Raw genomic sequence first — 27,955 nt, 5'->3', positions numbered from 1 at the left:
AATTAGCCTAAGCTATAGCCAACCACCCTATAGGTACCTTGCCAAGCAATACTAAATTCAACCCAAAAAGACATAAAAGGGTTGTCATGCTATTTATTCATTATGAGATATTGGGATGGAGGACTTTATGAGGAAGATGATTTTATAGATAAACCTATAATAGTAAACCACCCCAATTTTGTGAAACAATATGAGGTAGATTTTGTGGGAAAAGAAGACATATTAAAAGATTAAGAACTTTTGAGATTTGAAAGAGAAATTCTAGAAGGATTTGACCTTATCATACTGGAGGCCCCTAAAAATATTGAATCATATAAGGAAAACCCTGAGGAAAAAAATGCTGAGATGAAATATGAAAAAGATCCTAAAGAATACATTGAAAGGTCTACTGAAAAAAAGACAAATGCTATTACAAGTAGGGAAAGCATTATTAGAAAGGATTCAGCCTGAGCTTGAGAAGGTAATTTAAGAAATAGTTTAAAAAAAATAGTCCAAAAAAAAAAAAGATCAAAAGGAGGAAGTGGAAGAGGATGTACAAACAAGGCCAAAGACGAATGCAAGAATGTATAGGCAGTGTTTTAACATAGCACCATTTTCCCCTTATTAAAAAAAAATCTACTTAAAGAATTGAAAGATGCCATATTTTTGAAAGATTGCAGCCCTGAACTTCAACAACTTTTATCCATAAAGTAAAAAAATCATAGGAGTTTTACTATTCCTTACAAAGTTAGAAATTTAAAACTTGATTATGCTTTTTGTGATTTTAGCTGTAACCTAAACCTAATGCCTTTAAATATTTTTATTACACTAAGGTATGAAAAGTTGAAGCTTACAAAGTTTAACCTTAAATTTGTTGACCAATCTGCCAAGCTACCACAAGGGATGTTGAAAAATGTGCTTGTAAATGTTAGTAAGTATGCATTCCCAGTGGATTTTGCTATTTTAAACATAGAGGTGATAAAACTCCATTACTATTAAAGAGACCTTTGCTATTGACTACCAAAGCTTTAATAGATGTTTCGAACTCTAGCCTTACCCTTAGATTTAAAAATAAAAAGTTGTAGTTTATGACTGGAGAGCATGGCGTTCTTAGAGATTAAAATGATGTAAATGCAGTCAAGGTAAAGGAAAACCTTAAGGAATTTGAAAAACCTCTTAACCCTCTGATGCAAAACCATTTGGCAACCTCTAGCTTTGATAATGCTAACCCTGATTGTTATTTTCTTATAGCTTGTAAGTGCATAATTCAAGTAATAAATGAAAGTATTCTAGTATTGTCTTCTTAAGGATTATGATTGAAATGTTGGGTTACTATTCAAGTACCAATGGTGAAAACCTAAGATCTTTTATCTAACAATTGAAAATTTAGGTTTGATTGCAGAACAAAGGAGAAAAAAGATTAAAAACAAGGTGTAGGCTCGAATCTCACTTAACCAACTGTCACTTGGTAAGCTAGAAACAAGAGCCAAAACAAGATCTTAAAAAAAATAAAAATTAAAGACTTGAAAACAAGAGAGTAATTGCTCAATTGCTTGTAGATATTTGAAATAAAGATTGCATAAAAGTAAACTTTGTAGATCATTCAAAAGACTATGGCTGAGCTTGTAAAGAAATAAAGAATGCTTGAATTGAACTTCAAAAGAAAATGCTATTTTGCCAAAATAAAGAAAAGAAAACAAGATTTGAAATCTAAACGCAATGCAAAAAAGATCTTGGAAAAATACTTTCTTTGATTGAAAAAGAATTGTAAAGAGCAAGAGTTTTATTATTGGCAAATCTATCACCTAATCCAATAACTCAACTAAAGAAATAAAAAAACTAAAACTAAAAAGTAAAAGTAAGAAAAGAACTGAGGAATGGGATGATGGAGTGGGGTGAATAGCCTCCCTATTTATAGTGGAGGGTTTGGTCAAGGGGGTAGGGATTATAAGACTTTGGTTTAAATTCAAATACTAGGTGATAAACTTCACCTTTATCTTCCAAAGAGGCATAACTGTATGGGACTTTTCTTCCTTAAGTATGATTGGTCGAATAGAACTTTGAAGATGCAATCTTGACCCTTTATCATGTTTTGAAGCAATCTTTACCAATATCCCCTGCTTAGGTTCATCTATGATGGATTTCAAGAGCAAGAATTTAAATTTCATCCAACTTTTGGAGAGATAAAGTTTTCTTCCAAGTAAAATTCTTTAAAGCTAAGTCAAGTGTCATGATGGACTTCAATATCTTCTTGGTTGAATGTATCTAGCCTTTATTGTGGTTAAAATTGCATGAAGGCTTTCTTGGATAGAGTCTTGGCCAATTAAGATAATGCTTGGAAAGTCCATGAGCTTGCAAATTAAGCTTCCTTTTTGCATAGCGGAATGGATAGTCTTTATGCAAACACAATTTCTTTATGGCTAAGCAAATGAGTCATTCTTGGATCAAGCTTCTCTTTGGCCAAACATGATGGAGTCCAAGTGAGCTTGAATTTGCATGCAATCATTCTTGGAATAGAGGTGGTGGAATGCATTATAGGAAAGCCCTTGTACAAGTGAAACTCTATGGGTGAATAAATGTGGATCAAGGTGATTCGGCTATGAGCTTCCAAGATTGGGCCAAAATTGCTCATTATATTCTTGCATGCATAGATTGTATGAAAATGATATTCATGAGCTTGAAACCCTAAAATCATGAAAATAACATAAGAGAGCACTAAAAACCATCCAAAATTTAAAATTTAGCACTATTTTTTGCGTGTAAAAACACTATATAATTAGGTGCTATCACATCCCCAAACTTAAATCTTTGCTTGTCTTCAAGCAAAATCTCAAATCAACAAAATTAAAGGACATTCTACATACTTACATAGTCAAAAATTACATTAAATTATTATCATGTACTATTGCGTAATACAAAACCAAGTACGAACATAGAGTCACAAAAATTTCCTTCAAAATCAAGCTTTTCATTATCTTATGCTTATTACATATATACATCTACTTAATCTTTAATTCATGCATGTAACTCAAGTAAAAAGAATGCAAAATACTTCATCACATTTTAATTCAAAGATAGAATAAACTTCATATGTTCACTATTCTTATCCCTTTCCACTAATGTTGACTTACATATTTGACTCAAGTTCAAAAGGTCTTTTAGGCTTGTAATGTAAGGTTTAAGTCAAGATAGCATAAAGGAAATTTTAGGTTTAAAAACCCTAAGCTTTTTTTCTTTGAATTTCTTAGACTTTGATCAATTGAGAGCCTTTTTTTGAAATGTGACTTGTGAGGCATCACTTTATTATTTGTATTTATGACTTTTTTTTTTGAAAAAAAAAATAAATCAACCATTTAGGCTTTGCCTTCACTTTTGTTATTTTCTTTTTTTCATTTATTCCTTGCACCTCTCTTCCTCCAAAAATCATAATCATGTTCATACACAAGTAAGTATAATAGGTTTGGTAAAACAAAAGAAATGATAATAATAATTAAAGAAAAAGGCATATTGGCTTATACACTAAATGGGAATAGACCTTTAGCGACAATTTTCTTTTTTTACGTTTAACAGCGTTTATAAACAAACACTACTAAACAATTTGCAGTGTTTGCCAAAAATGCCATTAAGAGCATTAGCTATATTTGTGTTAGGAAAAATAGCGGCGTTTGTGAGTAACATCTCTAAATTTCCTCATTTAAAGGCATTTATGTCCAAAAATGCTGGCGTTTTGGAACACAAATGCCGCTAAATGAAGGAAATTTATTTTTTAAAATTTCTTTCTACATTCACTACTATAATTAAATAAAAAAATAGATAAATATTTTTGAATTCATAAACACAATTTTAAATTAATAAACTAAATATTATAAATATTTAAATATCTAAATACATAATTTGTTCAAATATCCATATAACACAAAGTTTAATACAATAACATTCAAATTGTTTCAATTTATTAATAAAAAATTTAAAATGTATGAAATTAATAATCGCTTAAAACTTGGAATACTGCCATTTGATAAAAGGATATTTTCTACCAAATTACTATCATGCTAAAAAACCTACTAAATAAAGTAAAACAAGTTTTTACACTTAATAAAAAGTTATTTTTGATATTAAAAAAATATAAATACTTACTAAATGCAAAAAGCAATTAAACTTGCAAAACCAAAAATACAAAGCTACTATAAACAAATCGTGACTTCATGAACTAGAACTAAATCTAAATGGCAACAAAATACATGAAATCAAACTTAAAATTGCAAAGCCAAGTGAAGAACTAAAGTAAGAACAAGTTTGAAATTCAAATGTGAAGCAAAAAATGCAAAAACTCAAAGTGCAAGTTGAAACCGAAAGCAAAAGAAAATCTAGAAATTGAATTTGAAGGTACTGATCTAGCTCTAAATGATGCAAAATTAATGGAGCATGAGTTGGAAATTAAAAGAGCATATATAGGACTACAATAGTAACTAATTTGAAGATCAGAAACTGAAGAGAAATCGCAAGAAATTACTAAAACAAATCAAAACAGAAACTAAGTTGCATCAGAATTTTACTAATTTAAGGAGAGAAAAACTAGATCTAGAAACTTCTAAGGACAATGAATTGGAACTAAGCTAAGGTAGGATTCATCAAAGAAATTTGCCACAAAATTCAACAAAGAAATTGCATCAAATAAGAAGAAATCTAGCTCATTGAACTAACTCAAACAGTACACAAATTTGGCAAAAGCAAAGCATGTTCAAAGAAATCTATCCAAACAACAGGTAAATTTATCAAAATAAATGTAATCAATTGAAAACTAACAAGTAAACATGTAAATCTAAGAGTATGAAATGAAAAAAAGCAAACCAAATGCCAAGAAGGAGAGTTGATCCTTGCTATGCTATCACTCATGCAAAGAACTAATCTGTCAACTGAGTTTAGGCATGACTTTGGAGAATTTTCTGTACTTGTGTGGATGGAATTTGAAGCTAATTTTTTCCAGAATTAAAGATTTATAAGTTAGGAATCTAACAAAAAACTTTTGGCTCAAAACAAGTTAGAATTTATCAAGAATTGATCAAAAAACCATAAAGAAGTCACAAACGTGAATTTCAAAAAAGATTTGAAGAACACATAATTCAATTGAAATTGAATGCACAAGGTGAGAAACTTGAAATTTTATTAAGAAAATATGAAAGTACATTGAAAATTAATGAAAAAAAAAAAAGAAGTAAATTTTGGTAATTATCACAATAAAGTTCTGATGGTTCACAACTGCAACACATTAGCATCAAACGTAAACACAATAGCCTAATAATCAAAATGCACTCATGCTTTTGGCTTTTAAGTTAAACTTAAGGAAATCAAAAGGCAAAATAGTTCAAAAGAAATAAGGCTTGCAAAGATCTTTTTTTTAATTTTTTAAGACTATGTAGGTGGACTTTTATCATTATTTCCTAAAACAAACCAATATATATATATATATATATATATATATATATATAGCTTAAAAACAAAGGTTACCACATCATAAAAGTAAAAAGATGAACTTCACTTTATAGCATCAGCAATAATCAGAATAGTGTATTTTTTACTCACGATAATCTGATAAGCTAATGTATTTTTTGGAGAAAAAAGTATGCACATTTTTACTGTATATGCACTACCATTCATCAAAAGATCCAAAAATATGAGCATGTTATCATTCTCAACCACTGGAATATATGAGATAAAGGGTGATCCACCACTTTCAGTCTGGACCAAATAGTCACCACCATTTCGATTATAAAACTGCTTGTGGCCCATATAGTAAATATATCGTTGAGTAAATAATCCAATAAAAAAAAGTTAAATATAGTTATTTAAAAAAAAAAAAACAGCTGTGCCAAAAAAGTTTTGGCATCTTAAAACCGCCACTTCTTCAAGGCTCCACTAGTCAGGGACCATTGCCACTAATCTTAACTAGGTTTCTTCTAATGCCCATTATATTGATGCAAGAAGATATAGGAAATGGAATGGCAAGCAGGTAACATTATACTTTTTTAGGTTTTAAAAATCTTTCTTAGGGTTTTAAAGATTTCTGTTATGCTCCAAGACACATGAGCAACCAAACAATCAAGGATACCACCAATTTCAACATTTGAATGGTCAAAACGGGGAGGGGAGAGAGAGAGATTGCATTGGATATAGCCAATTCAAAATAGTACTTCAAGCACTAAAATGAGACCATGTTATTGCTAAACATCATACACAAGAAAAACTGTAACTAACAGATTGATGCATATTGATATTCAACTCATAAACGAATAAACCTGCTTGAACAAAATGAGACCTCCTTATACAAAGAAAATACTTTATGTTGGTATTCAAATTTCATATTTCATATACTAAAATCAAAGAAGAAACCAGATAAAACCTTTAGGCCGCTCAGTAGCGTGCATCATGGCATCAACCAAAAGTTGCAAACTTTAACTGAATGAGGCATTGAGTTATAGCCTTCCTCTTTTGAAACCCAAAAAATGCCAAGTAAACTTCTGACCCAGATCCTGTTTAAAAGGGGGACAAATGAATGATTGAACATTCATTCATTAGAAATGCTAAAAGAAATAATTCTCCGTAGACCAATATAACCAAGCACTCAAACGTAAGTAAAAAAATAAAGCCAAATCTAAATAACTCAGGACATTGGATTCCCGTAAAATTAATTTGTTTTCCTTGTGTCATTTTGTGATACTTGTCTCCAATATCTAATCATCAATATTGTTTGAGGTTATAATGTACTGCAAGCATAGACGAAGTTTTCGACCTAACCAAAATCCAATAAGTTGATCTCAAACATCAAACAGACTTTCCATTCCATTTCTTAACATCCAAAAACACTGGATTCTGTCTTTACATCTCTTGTATCTAATACTGATAATGATTCACCAAAAACCAAAATAAGACATCAGACAATAATTATGTACTTAATAGCTCAAGCTAACTCATTTTTTTGCTGAATGATGACAAACAACAAAAATAAATGTTCCATTTGTTTTCTTCTCATGTGAGATGACTGCCATTAAACTTTTATGTTATGCTATAAGCCTATAAATATCAAACATAAAACAAACATGATTGCATATCATACACACCTCCGTTGTGAATACGAGCGTGAAAAAGGTTCAATTACTATTGCAAGTGATTCATATCATTCCATAACTGTCAGCATACCACTCACTACTACTAGCAGCATGACCATTGCCAGTAACTTGTTAATATTACATGTATTTCAAAACTAATATTTGACCAAAAGCCATATATAAGACTGTGCATCTAGCAGTAGTATATATATTTTTGGTACATAATCTAACAATGGTATTTGACATGATTGCAATCACTGTATCTTCACATTTTCAAATCAGTTTCAATTAAACACTATTATATTCTTTTTCTACAAAAGTCTCGCACATCAAGTACACACTTTAACAAAACAATAAGAATGGATGAGAAAGTTGATTAAAACACTATAAGAAAATGACATATTAGCGGCAATTTTGTAGCAGCTATTCACTTACAAACGTTGTTAGCTTCCATGTTTTTATAAAACTTAATGCATTTATTATTAAAACGCCACTAAATATTCAAATAACAGCATTATTAGTTATAAATGCCACCCAAGACTTGATATTAGCTGCATTTCTCGACTAAAATGCCTTAAAAATTTCAGTGAATACTAAAGGCGTTTTTGGCAAAAAATACCTTTAATAATCCAATTAAAAAAATTGATAGGGAATTATTGAAGGCGTGTTTTAGCAGCAACGCCTTCAATAATCCCCTCATAAAAAATGTATGCGATTATTGAAGGTGTTTTCTACAAGTAACGCCTTTAATAATTGGACCAAAAAATTCCACAAGCATATTGAAAGCATTTTTGAACAAGAACGCCTTCAATAAATATCATATCAAAAATTTTGAATCGTACGGATATTAATCATAAGGTAGTAGGTTTGATTCTTCACTTTAGCATTTTTTTGGTTTTTGCAGAGATTATTTGTAATTGATTATTCTAGGCGTTTTCTTGATAAAAACGCCTTCACCAATTGCTTTAAAAAAATTTGCAAAGAATATTGAAGGCATTTTTGGCGGAGAAACACCCTTAATAATCCATAGGAAAAATATGGAACTGATTCTTGAAGGTATTTTTGGCCAAAGTCGCTTTCTATAATCCAATCAATAAATTTTTATTTGTGATTATTAAAGGCGATTTTTGTCAAAAACGCCTTTAATAATCCATAGACAAAAGTTGAAATGGATGCTTGAAAGTATTTTTGGCTTAAAATGCCTTTAATATTCCAGATGATAAATTTGAATGGTCGGATTATTGAAGGCAGTTATTTTCAAAAATACCTTTAATAACATTTTTCTAGGGATTATTCAAGGTGTTACTCGTAGGAAAACACCCTTAATAATCCATTCGATTAATTTTTAGTTGGTATTGTTGAAGGTGATTTTTTTAAAAACACCTTCAATAATCCATACAAAAAAGTCAAAACGGATTCTTGAAGGTATTTTTTGCCCAAAACGCCTTTAATATTCTATATAATAAAATTTTTGGTGGGATTATTGAAGGCGATTTTGGTAAAAAACGCCTTCCAAATTTTCTGTTAGGGATGATTCAAGGCGTTTTCTTGCTAAAAATGCCTTCATTAATCCCATCAAACAAACATATTTGATATTGTATATGTCAAGTGAGTTATAGGTTTATGTCGAGAAAAAGTTTGATGTTAGTTGTATATTTATGCCCTGAAAACATTTGGTTTATATATGTGATACTACAAATTACATTTTGAAATTTACATAATGAACATTGTTGTATTTCAATAAATTGTCCACACATCCGAAATTAAAACTGATAATGTTGCCATATTAATATACTTTTCTAAAATAATCGTATTCAATAATATATTAAGTACACATAGTGTATTCATATTAAGTATACCAATAATATTAAACCAATACCCTAATGTACAAACTTAAAGTTTCCATTCAACATGGCATGTTAAAAACATTATAACAATTTGTTCCTCGTATATTTACATTCAACCAATAATGTCTAACCTCAAGGTTTATCAACATTGATAAATAATAATACATACTCACACCATTCTTTACGGACTTCATCCAATTCCTCTTCCGTGAAGCTTTCTTTACTCTCCCTCTAAAAAAAAATTAAAAGTAAATGTTAATAAATGAGAACATAATGTACGTATCTTATTTTGAAGATATAATGAGTTTATGAAATTTATACTAACCTTGAATGGTGTGGTTATAAAATCATCTAACACTATCTCTCACATAAAAAGAAAGACATAATATCCATATTCAGTATTACTGGATTGACGAGGTACCTAAAAATTAAATATATGATATTAGGAAATATTTATCTACACAAACTTAGCATAAAAGAATAAATTTCACATTTACCAGTAATGACACCCATTTTTATTTCTTTATCTTCTTATCGAATGCAAATATTAACCTAAATTGAAAAGAAAAACATTACTTAATACTTAAATAAAATTACTTATGAAGTAATAAAACATATATAATATAATAAAGTGTAATACCTCTTTATAAAAGTTTGAATATCGAGGTTAGGCATCACCGTTGGATTAACTGAATTATGTAAGTATAACGTTAAAGATTTGGTGTCAATCATAATAAACACCTAATGACGACTACAAAACAATAACAATGGTATACTCAGATTATGCATCAAATCAAATTTCGGTAAGGTTGGAATATAACTTACTGCGCATTATACGAGAGCAAATAATAATCAGCCAATCTTTTCATACATTGGATCACATGATTAGTATGATAAGTGACTGTGCCACTCTGCTCACTAATAAAGTTGGGGTCAATGAATCTAAATCTGTTAGTCAACTGTCTCCCCTTAAGCTCTTTGTATATGAAGCTGCACGATAACAATCAATACTGGTAGTTAGTATTACACCGTAATATAGATTATTACATATTGAATGTGCATATTTGTATTTTTAAGCTAACCTCATATAAGCAACGATATCAATAGCTAATAATTCATTAAGTTCACAAAATTCTTTAACCTTCTCCACACCAATGAAAGAAAATGATGGTTTATCAAATAACCCCTCCTCAAACTTAATGGTTATAAAGTTTCCTCCGGATAAATGCTCTAACGAATATTTGGATAACTTATCCATCATAGCCTGAGCAAGGGTCATATTGTAAGTTTGAACATCCTACTACCATATTTAATGAAATATAAGTATTAAAATCAAATCAATAAATATAATAAACAAATTAATATTAAAATTATAAAAAATCATACTTCTTGGGTGGTAGTGGAGGATGGGTTCACTTTTTTACTTGCAACGGAAGCTTCTCTTATGTGGATGATGCTATCAGATCGACCTACTAGCATGTTATGCTATATTGCTGCCAACATGGACTCCAAAACAGTGAGTCTTTACTGTTGCTCATTAAAACGTTGCTCCTGATCATCAATTGGTTGTTGTTGTTGCTCAATGATTGCTTCATATTGTGCATTTCTCATTCATGGGGTTTTGTGTTGATTACCAAAATACTTTGATGGCAAGACAAATTTACCAACCCTATAAACACAACCAGGCCTTTCTTTAGCGCCTAATGCTAAAAATAAATGATCTTCGCCATACTGGGTTACCAGTTCACCAGATTTGACTTTGGCAGCATAATCATCTTGAAAGACAATAATAATATGGGTTGTAACAAGAAATCTATACAAGCTAGTATACACTTATGCATATAACCACAATATCAATCATACATTATATTAAAAAAGTAGTTATACATATAATTTTTTTTGCCATTTTTTCAATTGCTTGATCTGTAAAAGATCTATCTTTCCATAGATGTCCTTGTTTCCAAACATCCCATATGAAAACTTTGGTGTTAGAGCTCGCTGATTTCTATTAAATTACATAATAAAAGTATCAGAATGTATGAAATGAATATTCATAAATATTCATTAATGAGTATAAACAAGTGTGTGAATACAAGCAAGTTCATACTTCACATTTGTATATCTCTTTTTCATTGCTCGATGGTGATATTGTTGTTTGGCCCAAATGTTCTGTTGGTTTTCTTTGATTTTCTACAGAAGAAAGAAATTACGTCAATCACATATGAAGATCAAAAGATATATTGCATAAAGACTTATAAACAATTATTTTGGTAATGAGTTTACATACTGAAAAATCTTCTAAAAGTTGATATTGAACAAAATTTGTCCAATCTTCAACACTTATCACATCTACATATGCCGTAGGTGGAACAACTAATATATCACCTTCGCCTACTAGTGGTAAAATATATTAAGTTATCAATCTACTTTTAAAGTCTCTAAATGTTTTCCCAGTAGATTGTAACACAATCATTTTACAGTCAATTAGGAAGTCAAACCATTCCTAAATAAGTCAACATAATTAATATGAACACATTAAATTTCAATTAAATGATCATTTAACAAATTTTACGAAATAGTTGAATAAACATACCATAACCAACTGCCATATATCATCATTTAGATCATCAGAAACTCATTGCCAATCGGTGTAAGTAATTGAAATCCTACAACGGACGATAGCTCCAATATGAGTAGCCATCTTGGTAACTCCTTCAAACATAGGCTGCCCACTTTGATTGAAGTCAACATGAATTTTTGTGTCACTCACTTTAATTTTTTTATTTGAGCCCCTTCCCTTTTTTTTTTTGGCCTATAGGTGTGTCTTGTGCATGTTCACTAGAAGGAGAATGATGTTATTCGAAGTTCATAATACCTGCAATCTTGATCATAATTATACAAATTACATAAAATGACAATCTAAATTTAACATTGTACGTAATTAAATACAAATCAATACCATACTACATACAGAAACACCATTCAGCACACCAATCAGCACACCAATCAGCAATGTGCTCAGACACACCCTTCAGTAAACCACTTAAAAATATCATTTAGCAAACCATTTAGCATACGATTCAGTCCCCTAATACCATACAATACCATTCAACAAAACAATATCAGACAACAAGGTTTAGCAAATCATTCAGCATATGATTTAGCCCCCCAATATCATACAATACCATTTAGCAAAACAATATCAAACAACAAGGTTCAGCAAACCATTCAGCATACGATTCAGCCCCCCAATATCATAAATACTATTAAGCAAAACAATATCAAACAACAAGGTTCAGCAAACCATTCAGCATACGATTCAGCCCACCAATATCATAAATACTATTAAGCAAAACAAAATCAGACAACAAGGTTCAGCAAACCACAGTATTTAAGGCAAACTACATAGAAATGCATATATGCATAGGTCGTTATAGTTGGATGATTATGCTTATGGTGAAGTTAATGAAAATATATAAACGCATACGTAAATATTAAGAAACTAAAAAAGAAATCTCTATCGAATATTATAAATAATATAATAAATTAAAAAAAAAACCCTTACCGATAAAAGAAAGGTGTGCACCATTGATTTGTTAAAGGTTGGTGGCGATGATAGGGATAAAGAAACCAATGGTCTGATAAAAATGTATTTATGAGTTTGGTTTGGTTAATTAACATAGCTTTTAATCATTTTATGTACTAGCAGTTTGTGATTCTGATGTTCAAGGCAGGGAAATAGATATAAAAATTATTATTAAAGGTATTTTTCTAGAAAAAATGCTTTCAATAATCATCTTAAAATTTTATTAGAGATTATTGAAGGTGCTTTTTACAAAAAGACGCCTTTAGTAATCCAAAAAATAATTTTTAAATGAAATTATTAAAGGCATTTTTCCTCAAAAAATGTCTTCGATAATTCTAAAAAATTATTGAAGGTGTTTTGAGTAGATAAACCACCTTCATTGATATCCCCATGATAATGATAGGGGGAATTATTGATGGCATATTATGTACAAAACAACTTCAATAATTATGTACTTTAAAAGTTTATAACAAATTATTGAAGGCGTTTTATAATAAAAGATGCCTTTAATAATCCTAAAAAGGTTTTAAAAAAAATTATTGAAGGTGATTGTTATCTGCAAACGCCTTCACTAATTATCTACAAAATTTAAAAAGAATTATTAAAGGTATTTTTCTTAAATATAAGCCTCCAATAATCATGTTAAAATTTGTGTAACGGTATATTGAAGGTGTTTTATATTAGAAGACGTCTTTAATAATCTCAAAATTTTTTAAAAAGAAATCATTGAAGGCATTTGTTATTAACAAATGCCTTCAATAATTTTGTACTAAGCTTAAAAAGAATTATTAAAGGTGTTTTTCTGGAATAAATGCCTTCTATAATCGTACTAGTATATTGAAGGCATTTTTCAGTAGAAAATGCTTTGAATAATCCCAAAATATTTAGAAGAAAATTATTGAAGATGTTTGTTATAAAAAAATACCTTTAATAATTATGTACTTAATGAAATGTAATCAGTGAAGCCGTTTTTGTAGAATAAACGCCTTCACTAACCGTAAAAATTTTAAGTTCTCGATTATTGAAGGCGTTTTTCACTGGAAGACGCCATTAATAATACCAATAATTTTAATTGAAAATTATTCAATGCATTTGTACATAAAATAAAATAAAAGCATTTAGTAAAGGTATTTTTCTACAATAAATGCCTTCACTATCTGTCTTAAAATTTGAGCAGTAGAATATTGAAGGCATTTTACCCTAAAAGATGCCTTTAATAAATTGCTTCAAAAACTAAAACGAATTAGTCAAGGTATTTTTTTGAAATAAAAGCCTTCAATAACCCTTTAAAATTTAAATTGTGTAACATTAAAGGCATTTTCAACAGAAGATGCCTTTAATAATCTCAAACAATTTTTATCTAGAAATTATTGATAACGTTTTTTGTAGAAAATCGTCTTCACTGATATTGTAAGATAAAAATGAAAGAATTATTGAAGATGTATTATGTAAAAAATGCCTTCAATAAATACACAAAAAATTTAGATGAAATTAGTGAAGGCATTTTTATGACGTAAATGCCTTTAATAATCCCTAATAATTCTACTATGACTCTGTTGAAGATGCCTATAATATATTCAAAAAATATTTATAAGAGAATTATTGTAGGCATTTTTCTTAGTAAACGTCTTTTATAATCTGATCCAATAAAAATCTTCCCAATGTTAGCACATCCAATCATGAACTTTAAGCTTCATCTTTATTGTTATACTATTTCTTTTTTCAGATCAAGTACAATTTAATTTTCCTTTCCTTAAGCTTTTAGTATTCAAGCATTGTCCTTTAGAACCCTATTTTGACTATTCATTACTTATTTACTTTAGCTTTTACTTCATTCGACTATTCCTTCAACTTTTGCAATTCACGATTTTCTTTTTAGTGTAAACAATTTTTTTCAAAACCAACTTTATTTCACCTTATTTCAACCCCAACTACAAATATTCTTGGATACTATCTATGTTAACAACAGAATTTTAACATTCATAATATCTGGTAACTGATAAATTACTTCACAACAAGGAGTTCTCATTTTCTGTAGGTACTGATCTTGTTATTATCATTTGTTTAAAACATAGTAAACTTAAGTATTGTACATGTTTGTTTTCATATAAATTATTTATATACATTTGGTCTAATAATGTAGCAAGTACTAAATGGATAAGAGTTGGATGTAAAAGTCAAGATTAAGTCAAAAGTGTAGAGATAAAGTGAAAAATTTTCTTAATTTTACATTTAAGAATACAAGTAAAGATAATATCATATTATGCCCGTGTGTGAAGTGTGCTAATATTGAGTGGCAAATGCATCAAGTTATTTTTGAACATTTAATTTGTATTGAATTTATTTCGGGATATGTTAATTGGTATTTTCATGGAGACTCTGTACCGTCAATATCTTCCACTAGAGTTTCTTCAACTTCAATGGCTCCCTAATACCAACATGATCCTTTTATAGCAAATGACATTGAAGATATGTTACTAGATGCTTTTAACATTCATAACCAACATTTTTGTAATCTTTCTCCCCAAAATAAAGGATTTAATCAGTCCAATGTTGAAATGAATGAATTTGGTGAACATGGGATAGGTGTACGTGACCAACAACCTAGAGGAGAAGCACCGAAGTTTTATAGGTTGCTTGAGGATATGAATGAAGAACTTTATAAGGGATCAAAGCATTCAAAGTTATCTTTCTGTGTTCATCTTTTTCACTTGAAATGCTTTTGTGGATGAATGGGAAACTCTCTGATTTTATTATTAGAGTTTATGAAAGAAATGTTTCCTTTTGTAAAAATCCCTAAATCTTGTAAGGAATCAAAGAAGATGATCAAGGATTTAGGTCTCGGATATGAAAAAATTAATAGTTGTCCTAATGATTGCATATTGTATTAGGAGGATAGAAAAAATGAAGAATCTTGTCATTTGTGTAGTATTTCTTGTTGGGTGGATAAAAACCTCGATAAAAGGTTGAATGAGGATGGTGATGAGGTATGTGTTAAAAAGAAGTCTATTAAGGTTTTATGCTATTTTCCATTAATACCAAGACTTTCATGACTCTTCATGTCTTTCAAAACTACAGATTCAATGAGGTGGCATCATGAGAAGTGGACAGATAATGGATCATTGAGGCATTCTATAGATTTTTTGACATGAAAATCATTTCATTCTAGGTTTTCAGACTTTGCATCTGATCCTCGAAATGTTATGCTTAGACTAGTATCTTATGGATTCAACCTGTTCAAAATGCTTCTTATAGTACTTGGCCAGTTGTATTGATTCTTTACAATTTGCCACTATGGATTACTATAAAGCAACAATCATTTCTATTGTCTATAATAATTCTTGAGAAAAAAGGTTCAGTTAATGATATAGTCATCTACTTATAACCTCTTATTAAAGAGTTAAAGTAATTATGAGAAGGAGTTAAAACCTTTAATGCATAAAAAAAAGAGAACTTCAATATGCATGCTGCTTTATTATGGACTATCAATGATTTTTTTACTTATACGAATTTATCTGGTTAGAGTACAAAAGGTTGTTATACTTGTCCATGTTGTGCTGCACAGATATATTTGAAGTAGTTACCTAATGGTAAAAAGTTTTATTATATGGGACATTGTCAATAGTTAGATGATAATCATCGATTTAGATTCTAAAAACATCTTTTTGATGGAACTGAAAAGTTAAGGAGATCGCCTGTACCCAATAGTAGGTCTAATATCTTGTCAAAGTTAAAAGATATCAATTTCACTTGTAAAAAAATAACTCCATCAAGAAAAAGAGTGAAGGACATCTTTGAAGGTGTCTGGCCTCATATTATGTAAGTTGGTGACACTAATATTGAAGTTGGTGATCTTGATGTTCAAAGTGATGAAGAAGACAATGAAGTAGATTACCCCAATAAGTTTGAGTTATGAAAAAAAGGAAGTATCTTTTTTGAGTTGCCTTATTAGGAATATAATTTATTATACCATAACCTTGATTTGATGCACATAGAGAGGAATGTTTGCAAAAATTTTATCGAGACAATTCTCAATGTGAATAAAAAATCCAAAGATGACTTAAAGAGTCAGCTTGACCTAGTTGATATGGCAAATATCGATTGCATGTTGCTTGTTTTGGGATTTCTAAAGCTGAAAAAGATGTGTTTTGTAAGGTTTTGAAAAATGTCAAAGTTTTGGATGGCTATACGTCCAATATATCGAGATGTGTGAATCCGAAAGAGCGAAAACTTTCTTCATTGAAGTCACATGATTATCATATTTGGTGCAAGACTTACTTCCAATTGCTTTACATTCATCAATGTTAAAGCAAGTAACTTTTGTGGTAATTGAATTGGGTAACATATTTAAATCTCTATGTCAGAAATGTATAAATATGGAAGACCTTGACAAACTTCAAGATCGAGTCACAATTACTTTATGCCATTTAGAGAAAATCTTTCTTCCAAACTTTTTCATTATTATGATGCATTTGGTTATCCACCTTCCATATCAAGCAAAAGTCGGTGGGTCAGTTTATTATCGATTGATGTATTCTATCAAAAGGTATTATTTGTTAGTAGATTTATTAAGTTTTTATTGATGATCAAGCCACTCTACTTAAAATAATATATGACTAATGTTTTATGCTATAGGTTTTTGGGGAGGTTAAGGTCTTATTATCGTAAAATGCTATCCGAAAGGTTCTATTGCTGAAGGATATTTAGCAAAAAAATGTATGACATTTTATTCTCATTATTTGAAAGATGTTGAAACGAGATTTAATAGACCATCAAGAAATATTGTTCTGTAGCATACAGACTCTACCTACAATTATCTTTTTCAAAGTTTTGGACAACCAATAGGCAAAGCTAAATTGGTGAAGTTAGATGGTAAATCTTAGGCACAAGCACATCAATATGTTCTTTTTCATTATAACTCAATTGAATTGTTTCGCACGTAAGTTTTTTAGCAAGGAAATTATTCATTACATTAAGCATAATTTATTATCTTTTTTTTAGTGTTAATACTTTATCATGATGCTTTATAGTGAGTATAAAAATAATTTGAGAGATCATGCACATTATCGACGATCAAACCCTTGAGAGCTTGATAAGTTATTCGCTGAAAACTTTTATGAATGGTTAGGAGAAACTGTAAGTAATTTCATACTTCTTATTATGAGAAATCTACATAGGATGCTTACGGTATAACTAACATTAATAATATATATATTTATTCCACTTTTATAGGTTTGGACTGAAAGGCTTGTTAGTGAAGAGGTGAAGTGTCTTTCACATAGTTTGAACCAGATTATGAAACGATACAAAGGTTTCATCATCAATGGATTTAGATTTTATACTAAATCTCATGAGAGATTTAGAAGTACACAAAATTCAGGAGTTGTTGTGACTTCATTAACTACTAGCTATGCTAGTGCTAAGGACACAAACACTTTAGAGGGAAATGTTTGACTATTATGGCATGATTAATGACATCATTGAGTTGGATTATTATGGCAAATGGAAAGTTGTCTTATTTCAGTATGATTAGGCTGATGTGAATAGTGCGAAGGGTATTAAGAAAGATCAGTATGGATTTACACTTGTGAATTTTTCTCGATTGATTCACACTGGACAACAACTCATCAATGAACCTTATGTTTTTTCATCTCAAGTCAAACAAGTACTTTACTTTAAAGATCCCAAAGAATTAGGTTGCTATTGTTGTTCTTTGAAACACACCTAAAGACTTATTTGATATGGAATTAGATACCAAAGATGATGTTGAACATGGAACTGAATGTTATCCTTTTGCTAAACAAAACTTGGATGAAAATATCTCTAGTACCTACGCTCAATGGGTCCCCGAATATGTTACTAAAGATATTTATGAACCATGAAATTGTGCATTTATAATTTGTAATTCGAGTGTTTAAGACATAATGTAGTAAATGATTGTATGTAATTAATGTCACATTTGCTATTGTATAATTATTGTATTCTAAATCATACATTATCTTTTAATTTAATTAAATCGATATGTTCTTTATATATCGTAGGTTTTGATTTCTTAACTTTTCATTGTCTTTATATATGTTCTAAACTAATATCTTTTCTATATTCATTTTTATGATGTAGGTAAGCTATAATACGAAAGAGTAGGTTGAAAGGAATACATATAAGAGATATTAGTTAAGAACCATCTGTGGCACCTGTCGATATTGGTTATGGACTGAATCTTTTAGTGGGAAATGAATATACTATCGGATCTATCTCCATTACTTCTAACCCTTCAACTGATATTAGATTTGACAATATGAAAGCTCTAGGTTTAGATAGCACCCCATCAATTGATTATGCTTTAAATTTGAATGCATGTATGATATACCCCAATTTTAGAATTTGAGTATAATGATAAAAATATTGTGATTTTACAAATTTATTTTTTATTTGTTGCAATTGATAATAATGGTTAACGGAGGACCAAAGGTCGAACAACTTTGAAGGAATTATTTTTATCTTTAATGTGTCTTTTCTTGATTTTCAGGTTTTTATACTTGGGAAGTGATTTTCATGCACAATCATGCAAAATTCATACAAGATGGAACCTTGTAACATGTGACCATGTAAAGAATCATCTTAGTTGAATCTTATTTGAAGTAGGATTCCTAAATTCACTTAGTTTGTGGAATCTTAATGGTACTTAAACTCCTACAGGCATTCAGTTTTTCCAATTCCAAAAGGACTTTTACATGTATTCAATATTTGAAAACTTATATTTAAGAAAATACTCTTCAATGCATTTGACCAAGAAGAATTATGCCTAACCAAGGACTCTTTGATCTCCATTGAAGGAGTTATATTAAAAAAAAGGACTCTTTGATATTTGTTTTTAAGAGTTTGAATCAAAAGCAACAACATGGTCTAGATAATCCAAAATTAACCGAAACTATTTTCAAGAAATCAAGATCAAGCATGCAACTTATGGTGGATGTCTTTAATTGCACTATAAAGTGACTTATTCAGCCAAGGTTCTCCAAGATTGAAGAATATCACATTCAACCAACCTCTTTAAGATAAAGATAACTCTTATCCATTAGAATTTAGATAACAATTAACTTCTATAGCCAAACCCTCTAGTGTAAATAGGGAGGTTTTCTCTTGTATTCAACACCTTCTCACATCTCGTTCCTTTCTTTTCTTTAGTTTTTAGATTTTCTTAACTTCTTTTTATAATTTGGCTAAGGTGATAGATTAGTTATAACTGCTTGTTTTCTTAATTCTTTTCTTCAATATAAGTATTTTTTCTTTAAAGCTTTCTTTACATTTTTTTTTATTTTCCAATATTGTTTCAAATTTCAATTTCAATTACTTTTATGTTCTTTAGAATTTGGTTTACAATTCCTTCATTCTTTAAGATTCAACAATCACTCTTTTATTAATTCTAAAACTTTCGCTTTTAATGCAACTTTGTTAGCAATCTTTCTTTTATGCTTTACAACTTTTGGCCTTCACTAATCTTTCTTATTTCAAAGCTTTCAATCATTGTTTCTTTCTATCTAGTATTCGGCCATATCAAAGATTCCAAGTGACAGTTGGATATTAATATATAAGCCTACATAAATGTTCTTTTTATTTTCTTGATTTATTTTTATTACAATCAAACCAATCTTTCCATTAGTTTAGATATAAGATGGTAGCTTATCACCTTTGGTACTTGATTTCCACCCAACCATTTTAATTCTATAATCCTCAAGAGAATGATACTTTACTCACTCACTCTATTACTTGATTATGATCTATGCACTTGCAAGCATTATAATAGTAGCAAGTAGACACCTTTAATTTGGGTTTAAAATCTAATTACAAATTTAAGCTTAATGACGTATTAAAATTTGAGCCTAATAATGTTAAAAAGATTCGGTCAAAATGAGTTGTCTATAGTGATATATATAAAAGTATATATTTCATTATCTATTTTATTTTATCTTTATATATGTATTATATTAATAAAGTTATTATTTTATTTCTTAATTTAACATATTGACATATGAAATTCAATTTTAATGTCAACATGGCACATTGATGATCACCCATTTTTTTTAGTTTTCTTATTTCTTATTTTTTTATTATTTAATTAATCAAGTTAGAATTTAATACATTAATATTAAAAAAATAATAATATTTTAAACTCAATTATAATGTCCACATAATACCTTAATAAACTCGTTTTTCTTTTTTCCTTTTTAATGCATGTTTAATTAAATTAATTTTATTTAAAAATGAGGCTAATAGAGATATCCATGTGGCATTTCCACTTAACTTTTTTTCTCTTTTGTTTTCTTTGTATTTTTTAATTTGAAAAATTTTACAACAAAAAGGTGTCGATTAATAGAGATACCAAAATGATCTGTACTTGATGGGTTTTAGTCCATCTCAATTTGATAGGGGATGATTTTTTAAATTAGGTTCAAGTTGGGATAGGTTAAGTTTTTTACAAGATACGAGATTGGTGTAAAAATGTATTTAGGGTGCTTTGTATCAACTCATTTTGAGGTATATATAAAAGTATATCTTTTATTATTAATTTAATTTTATATTTATATATATTTTATTAATAAGGTTTTAACTAATACTTGATTCCAATATGTGCATTTGCAAACATTATAAAAAGTAACAATCAAGATCTTTTTAATTTGGGTTTAAAATCAAATTACAAATTTAAACCGAATGACATACTAAAGTTTGAGGCCTAATAAATGTTCAAAAGATCCAAACAAAATGAGTTGTCTATAGTGATAAATATATATAACTTACATTTCATTATCTATTTAATTTTATATTTATGTGTATTATATTAATAAATTTATTATTTTATTTCTTAATTTAACATATTAACATATTACATTAAATTTTAATGTCAACATGGCTTATTGACGATCACCCTTTTCTTTTTTAGTTGTCCTTTTTTTATTTTAATTAATTAGGTTAGAATTTAATATGTTCATTTAAAAGAATAATAATAATTTAAACTTAATTGTGATATCTACATGATACCTCAATAAACTCCTTTTTCTTTTTTTTTTTAATACTTTTTTAATTAAATTAATTTTGTTTAAAAAAGTGGCTAGCGGATATATCACATAGCACTTTCATTTGACTTTTTTTTCTTTCATTTTTTTTTGTATTTTTAAATTTGAAAAATTTTATAACAAAAAGTGTCGATTGATGGAGATGCCAAAATGGTCCGTACCGAAAGGTTTTAGTTCATCTCAATCCAATAGGGGGCAATATTTTATATTGGGTTCAAGTTGGGACAAGTCAAGTTTTTTACAAGATATGAGATTTGTGCAAAAATGTGTTTAGAGTGCTTTGTGTTGATTCATTTTGAGTATATATAAAAATATATATTTTATTATTAATTTAATTTTATATTTATATATATGTATTATATTAATAAAATTATTATTGATACTTTAATTTAAGTAACTAATATTTTAAACTCAACGAGGTCTATATGTGGTACCCTTTATAAGCTCATTTTTTATTTTTTTATTCTTTTCTTTTCATTTTTTTTATTTTTTATTTTTTATTATTTCTTTATTTTATATTTTATATTTTTATTAGATATATTTTGTGATAATAGAAATCAATTTCGATATTGATATGTCATCATATTTGATTTTTTTATTTTTCATCTTTTTTCAATTAAATAAAATTTGAAAAAAGAAATCCAATAAATATGGATGACAAGTTTTTTGACCGGCGACAACATGCCATAATCCACCTAGTATTATTAATAAAGGCAAGTTAGTAGCTACTTCTTTTTTGTTTTTTTTTTTTATAAGATACTTATTTGTTCTAATGTTGAATAGAAAGAGCTACATTTTTGGCTGAGCAGATTCAAGATGTCGTGTGCTTCCATTTAGAAATACCATCAAAGAAACATAACAAGGTTTTCCTCCCTTTAAATTGCAATCTCTCTCTTGCCTGAAACATCCGAGTTCCAATATTAGCTGCCCTTTCCAAATCACTCAAACTTTTTCTGCTGTCTCAAACTTACAAAATACAATGGTAATTGTTGAGAATGAGAATCTTGCTCTCTAAAACGGTAAAAATCAATTTTAGGAAGAAATGAAGAGCATCCCTTTTTCCACCATAGTCGAAACTTCCCCTCACTTGTTTGTTTCTTGTCTACTTTGCAAGTTCGCATCAGAGTCTTCATTGAATTTTGTTTCTTCCATCCTGACAAACCAGAAAAACAAAATTTGGCCTAATAAAAAAAACCGAACATAGCCACCTCGATTGTGTTTATATTCCACAAGAATGCCAAAAGCAAATCGTCCCTTTTTCGTACGTTTCCCGCGATCGATCCTAGGATGTGTTAGTTACTAAATTTTTTGCACCTGAACCTTCTCAAATCAACAGAGAGAGACAATTGGACAAGGTTGCCTTTGTAATGAAAATTACAATAACAAAGCTCCTTCGTTTTGTCCTCTACAGGCAACTGTTTTGGGAGGTCCGCCAAGAAATGGCTATAAAAAATTTCAATGGCAGTTACTCTGTTCCAAACTTTCTACACCTAGACTAGAGAAAGCAATGGCTACTTTCTCTTGTCCTATCTCGTTACCCTTCAAATGTTCTTCTAATGGTTATCATAACCTTGGAGATTACAGAGTCGATTTCAAAATTAATGGGAGTACTTGTGCGAGGCCAATTAAGTGTTATACATTGAATGAAATTGTTGGAGTTGTGAAAGCTTCCACTTCACTTGTTACTGACCATGAAAACAGGCACACAAGTGAAGAGCAGATTCGGCAGAGGATTCCAACGCAGAAGCAGCTGGTTGATCGTTATCGTCAAGGGCTCATTATTGAAAGGGGAGTTGGATATAGACAGACTGTTGTCGTCCGCTCCTATGAAGTTGGCCCTGATAAAACTGCTACCCTGGAAAGCCTCCTTAATCTTTTCCAGGTGATAAAGCTTAATCTCTTTCAATAAAATTAAGTTCCTCCCAGTCCCATGCACTCAAGAGAACAATTAGTATATTATATATATCCAGATAACTTTCTAATGTTCAAAAGTACTCATGGCTATGTAGGAAACAGCATTAAATCATGTATGGATGTCTGGACTTCTAAGCAATGGATTTGGAGCCACACATGGAATGATGAGGAACAATCTCATATGGGTCGTCTCAAGAATGCACCTCCAAGTCCATCACTATCCCATTTGGTCAGCCTTCACAGCATCAAATGCACCGAACTAAATCATTTCTGATGATAATAAGCTCACCAATTAACTTACATCACTAATTAGAGATAAATCTAAACCACGTTTGGCAATCAAATAACCATCCGAACCATGTTTTCAACCACTTCAAGTTTTTCATTGCATTGCATCTTTAAGATTTGGTTAGTATTTTATAAGCATTTTAATGATCTGAATCAACTTAGAACTGTAATCCGTTAGCTAGGTATCCCTCAAGAAAAACAAATATCAAGTTGGAGAATGTAAGTGTAATTAGCATGTATGTAACTCAATAATTGATAACTCTTCAAGCCTTAGCCCACATTCTATTGCCTACACTTGTGTACATAAATAGCTGCTAAGTACAATTGCAGCTGATTGCAGGGGAGAGGTAGTGGAAATCGACACGTGGGTTGGAGCATCAGGGAAGAATGGCATGAGGCGAGACTGGCTAATTCGAAGTCAAGCTACAGGCATCACTTACGCACGTGCAACTAGGTACGCATGGAAAGTTACGACATACTGTCCCTTATGTTTACCATATTCTCAGTTTTCTCAATAATCATCCTTTCCCTAAGGAGCATAAAACTTGAAACAGCACTTGGGTAATGATGAACGAGCAAACAAGGCGACTCTCAAAGATGCCAGAGGAAGTGAGAGATGAAATTTCTCCTTGGTTTATAGAGAAGAAAGCAATCAAAGAAGATGTGCCAGAGAAAATTGTGAAGTTGGATGATAAAGCAAAATATGTGAACTCTGGCTTGAAGGTAAAATTGTATACCATTATGTTTCAACAGCTAATGGAAGGGCTGAAAGAGCAGAGACTAACTATTCTACTTTCTACCTTGAAGCCAAAGAGGCGTGATTTGGACATGAACCACCATGTAAATAATGTCAAGTATGTAAGATGGATGCTTGAGGTAAAAGACAAAGAGCTGCAATAAATATGTATCAACTGTCTCAAATCAAATGTCAACCTTAAATCACCACTGTTTTTCTGCAGACAATCCCTGAAAAAGTTTTGCAGTCTCATCAGCTATCTAGTATTGTACTCGAATATAGAAGGGAATGTGGGAGTTCAGATAGAGTTGAATCACTTTGCCAACCGGATGAAGATGGAATTTTTGCAAATGGAGTGGAACAAAGTCTACTTAATAACATGGTTGTGGCATCTAGAATCATGGAAGGAAATGGACAGCTGAGCTCCCTGGATATGAAGACATACGGATATACTCACCTCCTCCAAATCAAAGGGGAAATCAATGAAAATGAAGAGATAGTTAGAGGAAGAACCAGATGGAAGAAAAAGCTTTCGATAATGCCATAATCAAACTTGTAACAAGTATTTTATAAGCATGAGGGATTTGGAAAGCTGATCCTCTTTGAGCATTGTTGAAAACAATTAGAAAATAATACTCCCTTTGTCTTATTATGATTGTACTTTACTGATTTTTTTTTTTCAAACCAATTCAACTTTGATCATAATTTTTAGTAAAATCATAAAACTAGAACACTTTTAAAAATAAGATTTATAAAGTTTAAGTTTCAACACTTTCAAACATTTTTAAAAATTTTAATTTAATATAATATTTTAAAAGATAATTATTAAAATTGAATTCCTATCAAAAACATCAAATATGGACATATGAAATAAGATGGAGGGACTATTAAAAGACGCAGCGAAGGAAATAATTAAGTAAAAGACACAAGGCATCGATCTTCTCTGCTTTATACCCCAAATGTTTGATTGCTCTCGTCATGTGATCATGGGATTGGGTATCTGAACAGAGATCATCTTAATACCATGCAGGAGCACTAGCATCGTATTGAATGTTACAGTTATTTAATATTGATGGATTAACACAGTCAATTTATTTTAGATTAAATTTGGTTAATGCCAAATTAATAAGTATTTTTATCCATATAGACTTTAATAATACTCTAGTAGAGTAATATGATTTTAATTAAGAGTGGTTCCCATCTTGTTTTCTGTGTTGACCGAAGGTTATATTATTATTTGCTAGCAAATGAGGTCTCTACAGTCATCCTCTACATGCAAGAGAGCTAACCTGTTAAGGGATCATCTAGAAGGATAGTAAGATAGCTTGAGTGATATTGAAAATAGAGATATAAGTGAGATTAGATATTGTAATAATGAGAATAAAATCAATGCTAGGATATTTATTTAAATGCAAAAGTATATATAGCGGCGAGTTGAGAATCAAAAGGATCATTCAAAACTTTATTTTAAAAATTTATAGATAAATTATTTTTATGTATATTTTAATATTGTATATAACATTTTAAATCTTAAATTTTTATTTTCAATTAAAATGTCAATACATATATATTTTAATATTGTATATAACATTTTAAATCTTAAATTTTTATTTTCAATTAAAATGTCAATACATATTATTTATTTATTAATTTATTATATAATAATAAAATTTATTTATTTATTAGTTTATTATATAATAATAAATTTTATTTATTATATTAAATCACTAAATTTATTTTAATATTTTAAATAAAAAAATCAAAATGAAAACCAAACCCATGGATATTTTGTGCCTTAGCTATAATTGTAAGGGAAAAAAGTTAAATAAAAAGAACTATTGACAAAATTGAAAAATAAAAGTTTGATGCGTGCAATTATTCTCACTGCACCTAAAAGGTCCAGTACAAAATTGGAGGCAAACATGCCTCAGCTGTGACTTCCAAACACCACAATGGTGAGATTGAACCCAAAAGAAGGTTCCAATCGCAAGTAATCGATAAGCCAATGGGATTCAAATGATCCTTAAGCTACCTATGTTCAGTTTCACAGAGGGAATAGTGTAGAAACCCTCTCAAATTCCTTAAAACTCTCTCGCTTTATCCTTCGAGCATGGCTAATAAGGGGGACAACCAGCAGCCACCTCCGACATCGGCAATTACTGCACCAATAGTACTCATCGGCAGCCCTAAAGGCGACCTCAATTCGATTGGTTTTAGATCTTACTCATCTCGAAGTCATTGTTTATTTTTGGTTTTTCTCACCAATCAGTGACTTGATGAGCTTGAATTAGTTTAACAGTTGATACCAACTCACCCCAAAACCATTGATTTTACAGGCAAATGTTTTTATTTTTTTCAAAATTTTTATTTCGGGCTTTTACAAACCCATTTGATTTTCATGCATTTTTTGTTCAAGTTTGTTCTTTTGTTGACGTGGAACAAAAATATGATGAAATATATAATCTAGCATGTCCAAGGAATCATAGATTACATTTAACTAGAGAGATGATTTAGGCCATCTTAAACAATTTAAGCCTTTCATAGACTGCATTTAACTAGAGAGATAATTTAGGCCATCTTTTATTGACGTGGAACAAAAATATGATAAGAAGTCTCTAATAAATCTTTTATATAATCTAGCATGTCCAAGAAATCTCCTTATGCCTTTGATTGAATTTGGAGGTGGCAGCTTCTCAATCTCCTTAATTTTATCAATCCCCTTAGAAGAAGCTTTGTGACCTAGTACCATACCTTCTTTCACCATAAAGTGACATTTTTTTCAATTGAGTACTAGATTGGTTTCCTCACATTTTTTCAACACTTTAGCAAGATTGGCTAAGCATAAATTGAAAGAATTCCAAAAATAGAAAATCATCCATATATACCTCAAGGAAGTTTTTCACCATGTCAGAAAAGATAGCTATCATGCGTCTTTGAAAAGTGGCAAGTCCATTGCATAGGCCAAATAGCATTTTCCTAAAAGCGAAAGTCTTATAAGGGCATGTAAAAGTAGTCTTTTCTTAATCTTCAGAAGCAATGGCTATTTGATTATAACTAGAATAGCCATCCAATAATCAACAGAACCCATGTCAACCAATTGTCAAGCATTTGATCAATGAAAGGAAATGAAAATTGATCCTTCATTGTTGCTTTGTTAAGCTTCATATAGTTCATACACACTCTCCAACTAGTGATTGTTCTTGTTGGGATGAGCTTATTATGATCATTGGTCACCACAATCATTCCTCCCCTTTTCAACACATATTTAATGGGACTAACCCAATAACTATCAGAAATTGAATTAATAATGCTTGCATCCAACCATTTGATGATTTCTTTCTTGACAACTTTTTTCATTACTAGATTTAGGCTCCTATGATATTCAATGATAGCCTTATGATTGTCCTCAAGTAGAATTTTATGCA

At 29.9% G+C, this 27,955-nt stretch overlaps 1 protein-coding gene across 1 annotated transcript; it reads left to right on the top strand.

The window, feature by feature from the left end:
• The first annotated feature begins 23,072 nt into the window (after positions 1-23,072).
• On the top strand, positions 23,073-25,077 carry LOC111288492 (palmitoyl-acyl carrier protein thioesterase, chloroplastic-like). The gene is made up of 6 exons (XM_022879397.2): positions 23,073-23,474; positions 23,602-23,735; positions 24,135-24,248; positions 24,349-24,517; positions 24,602-24,670; positions 24,754-25,077. The coding sequence occupies exons 1-6, from the start codon at positions 23,100-23,102 to the stop codon at positions 25,075-25,077; spliced, it is 1,185 nt and encodes a 394-aa protein (XP_022735132.1). The 5' UTR covers positions 23,073-23,099.
• Positions 25,078-27,955: the final 2,878 nt, after the last annotated feature.

Source organism: Durio zibethinus, chromosome 4, assembly GCF_047325235.1.
Source record: "Durio zibethinus cultivar Kanyao isolate XHJ-2024 chromosome 4, ASM4732523v1, whole genome shotgun sequence".
In the NCBI taxonomy this organism is placed as follows: domain Eukaryota; kingdom Viridiplantae; phylum Streptophyta; class Magnoliopsida; order Malvales; family Malvaceae; genus Durio; species Durio zibethinus.
This window is presented reverse-complemented; position numbering and strand designations above follow the sequence as displayed.

What these genes read in the sequence shown, in the direction of transcription:
- LOC111288492 (XM_022879397.2), top strand. Translation starts at nt 23,100, where the DNA reads ATGGCTACTTTCTCTTGTCCTATCTCGTTACCCTTCAAATGTTCTTCT. An exon ending in GTCCATCACTATCCCATTTG is followed by an intron (nt 23,736 to 24,134) that starts GTCAGCCTTCAC and finishes AGCTGATTGCAG; the next exon opens with GGGAGAGGTAGTGGAAATCG. An exon ending in ATGTGAACTCTGGCTTGAAG is followed by an intron (nt 24,518 to 24,601) that starts GTAAAATTGTAT and finishes TCTACCTTGAAG; the next exon opens with CCAAAGAGGCGTGATTTGGA.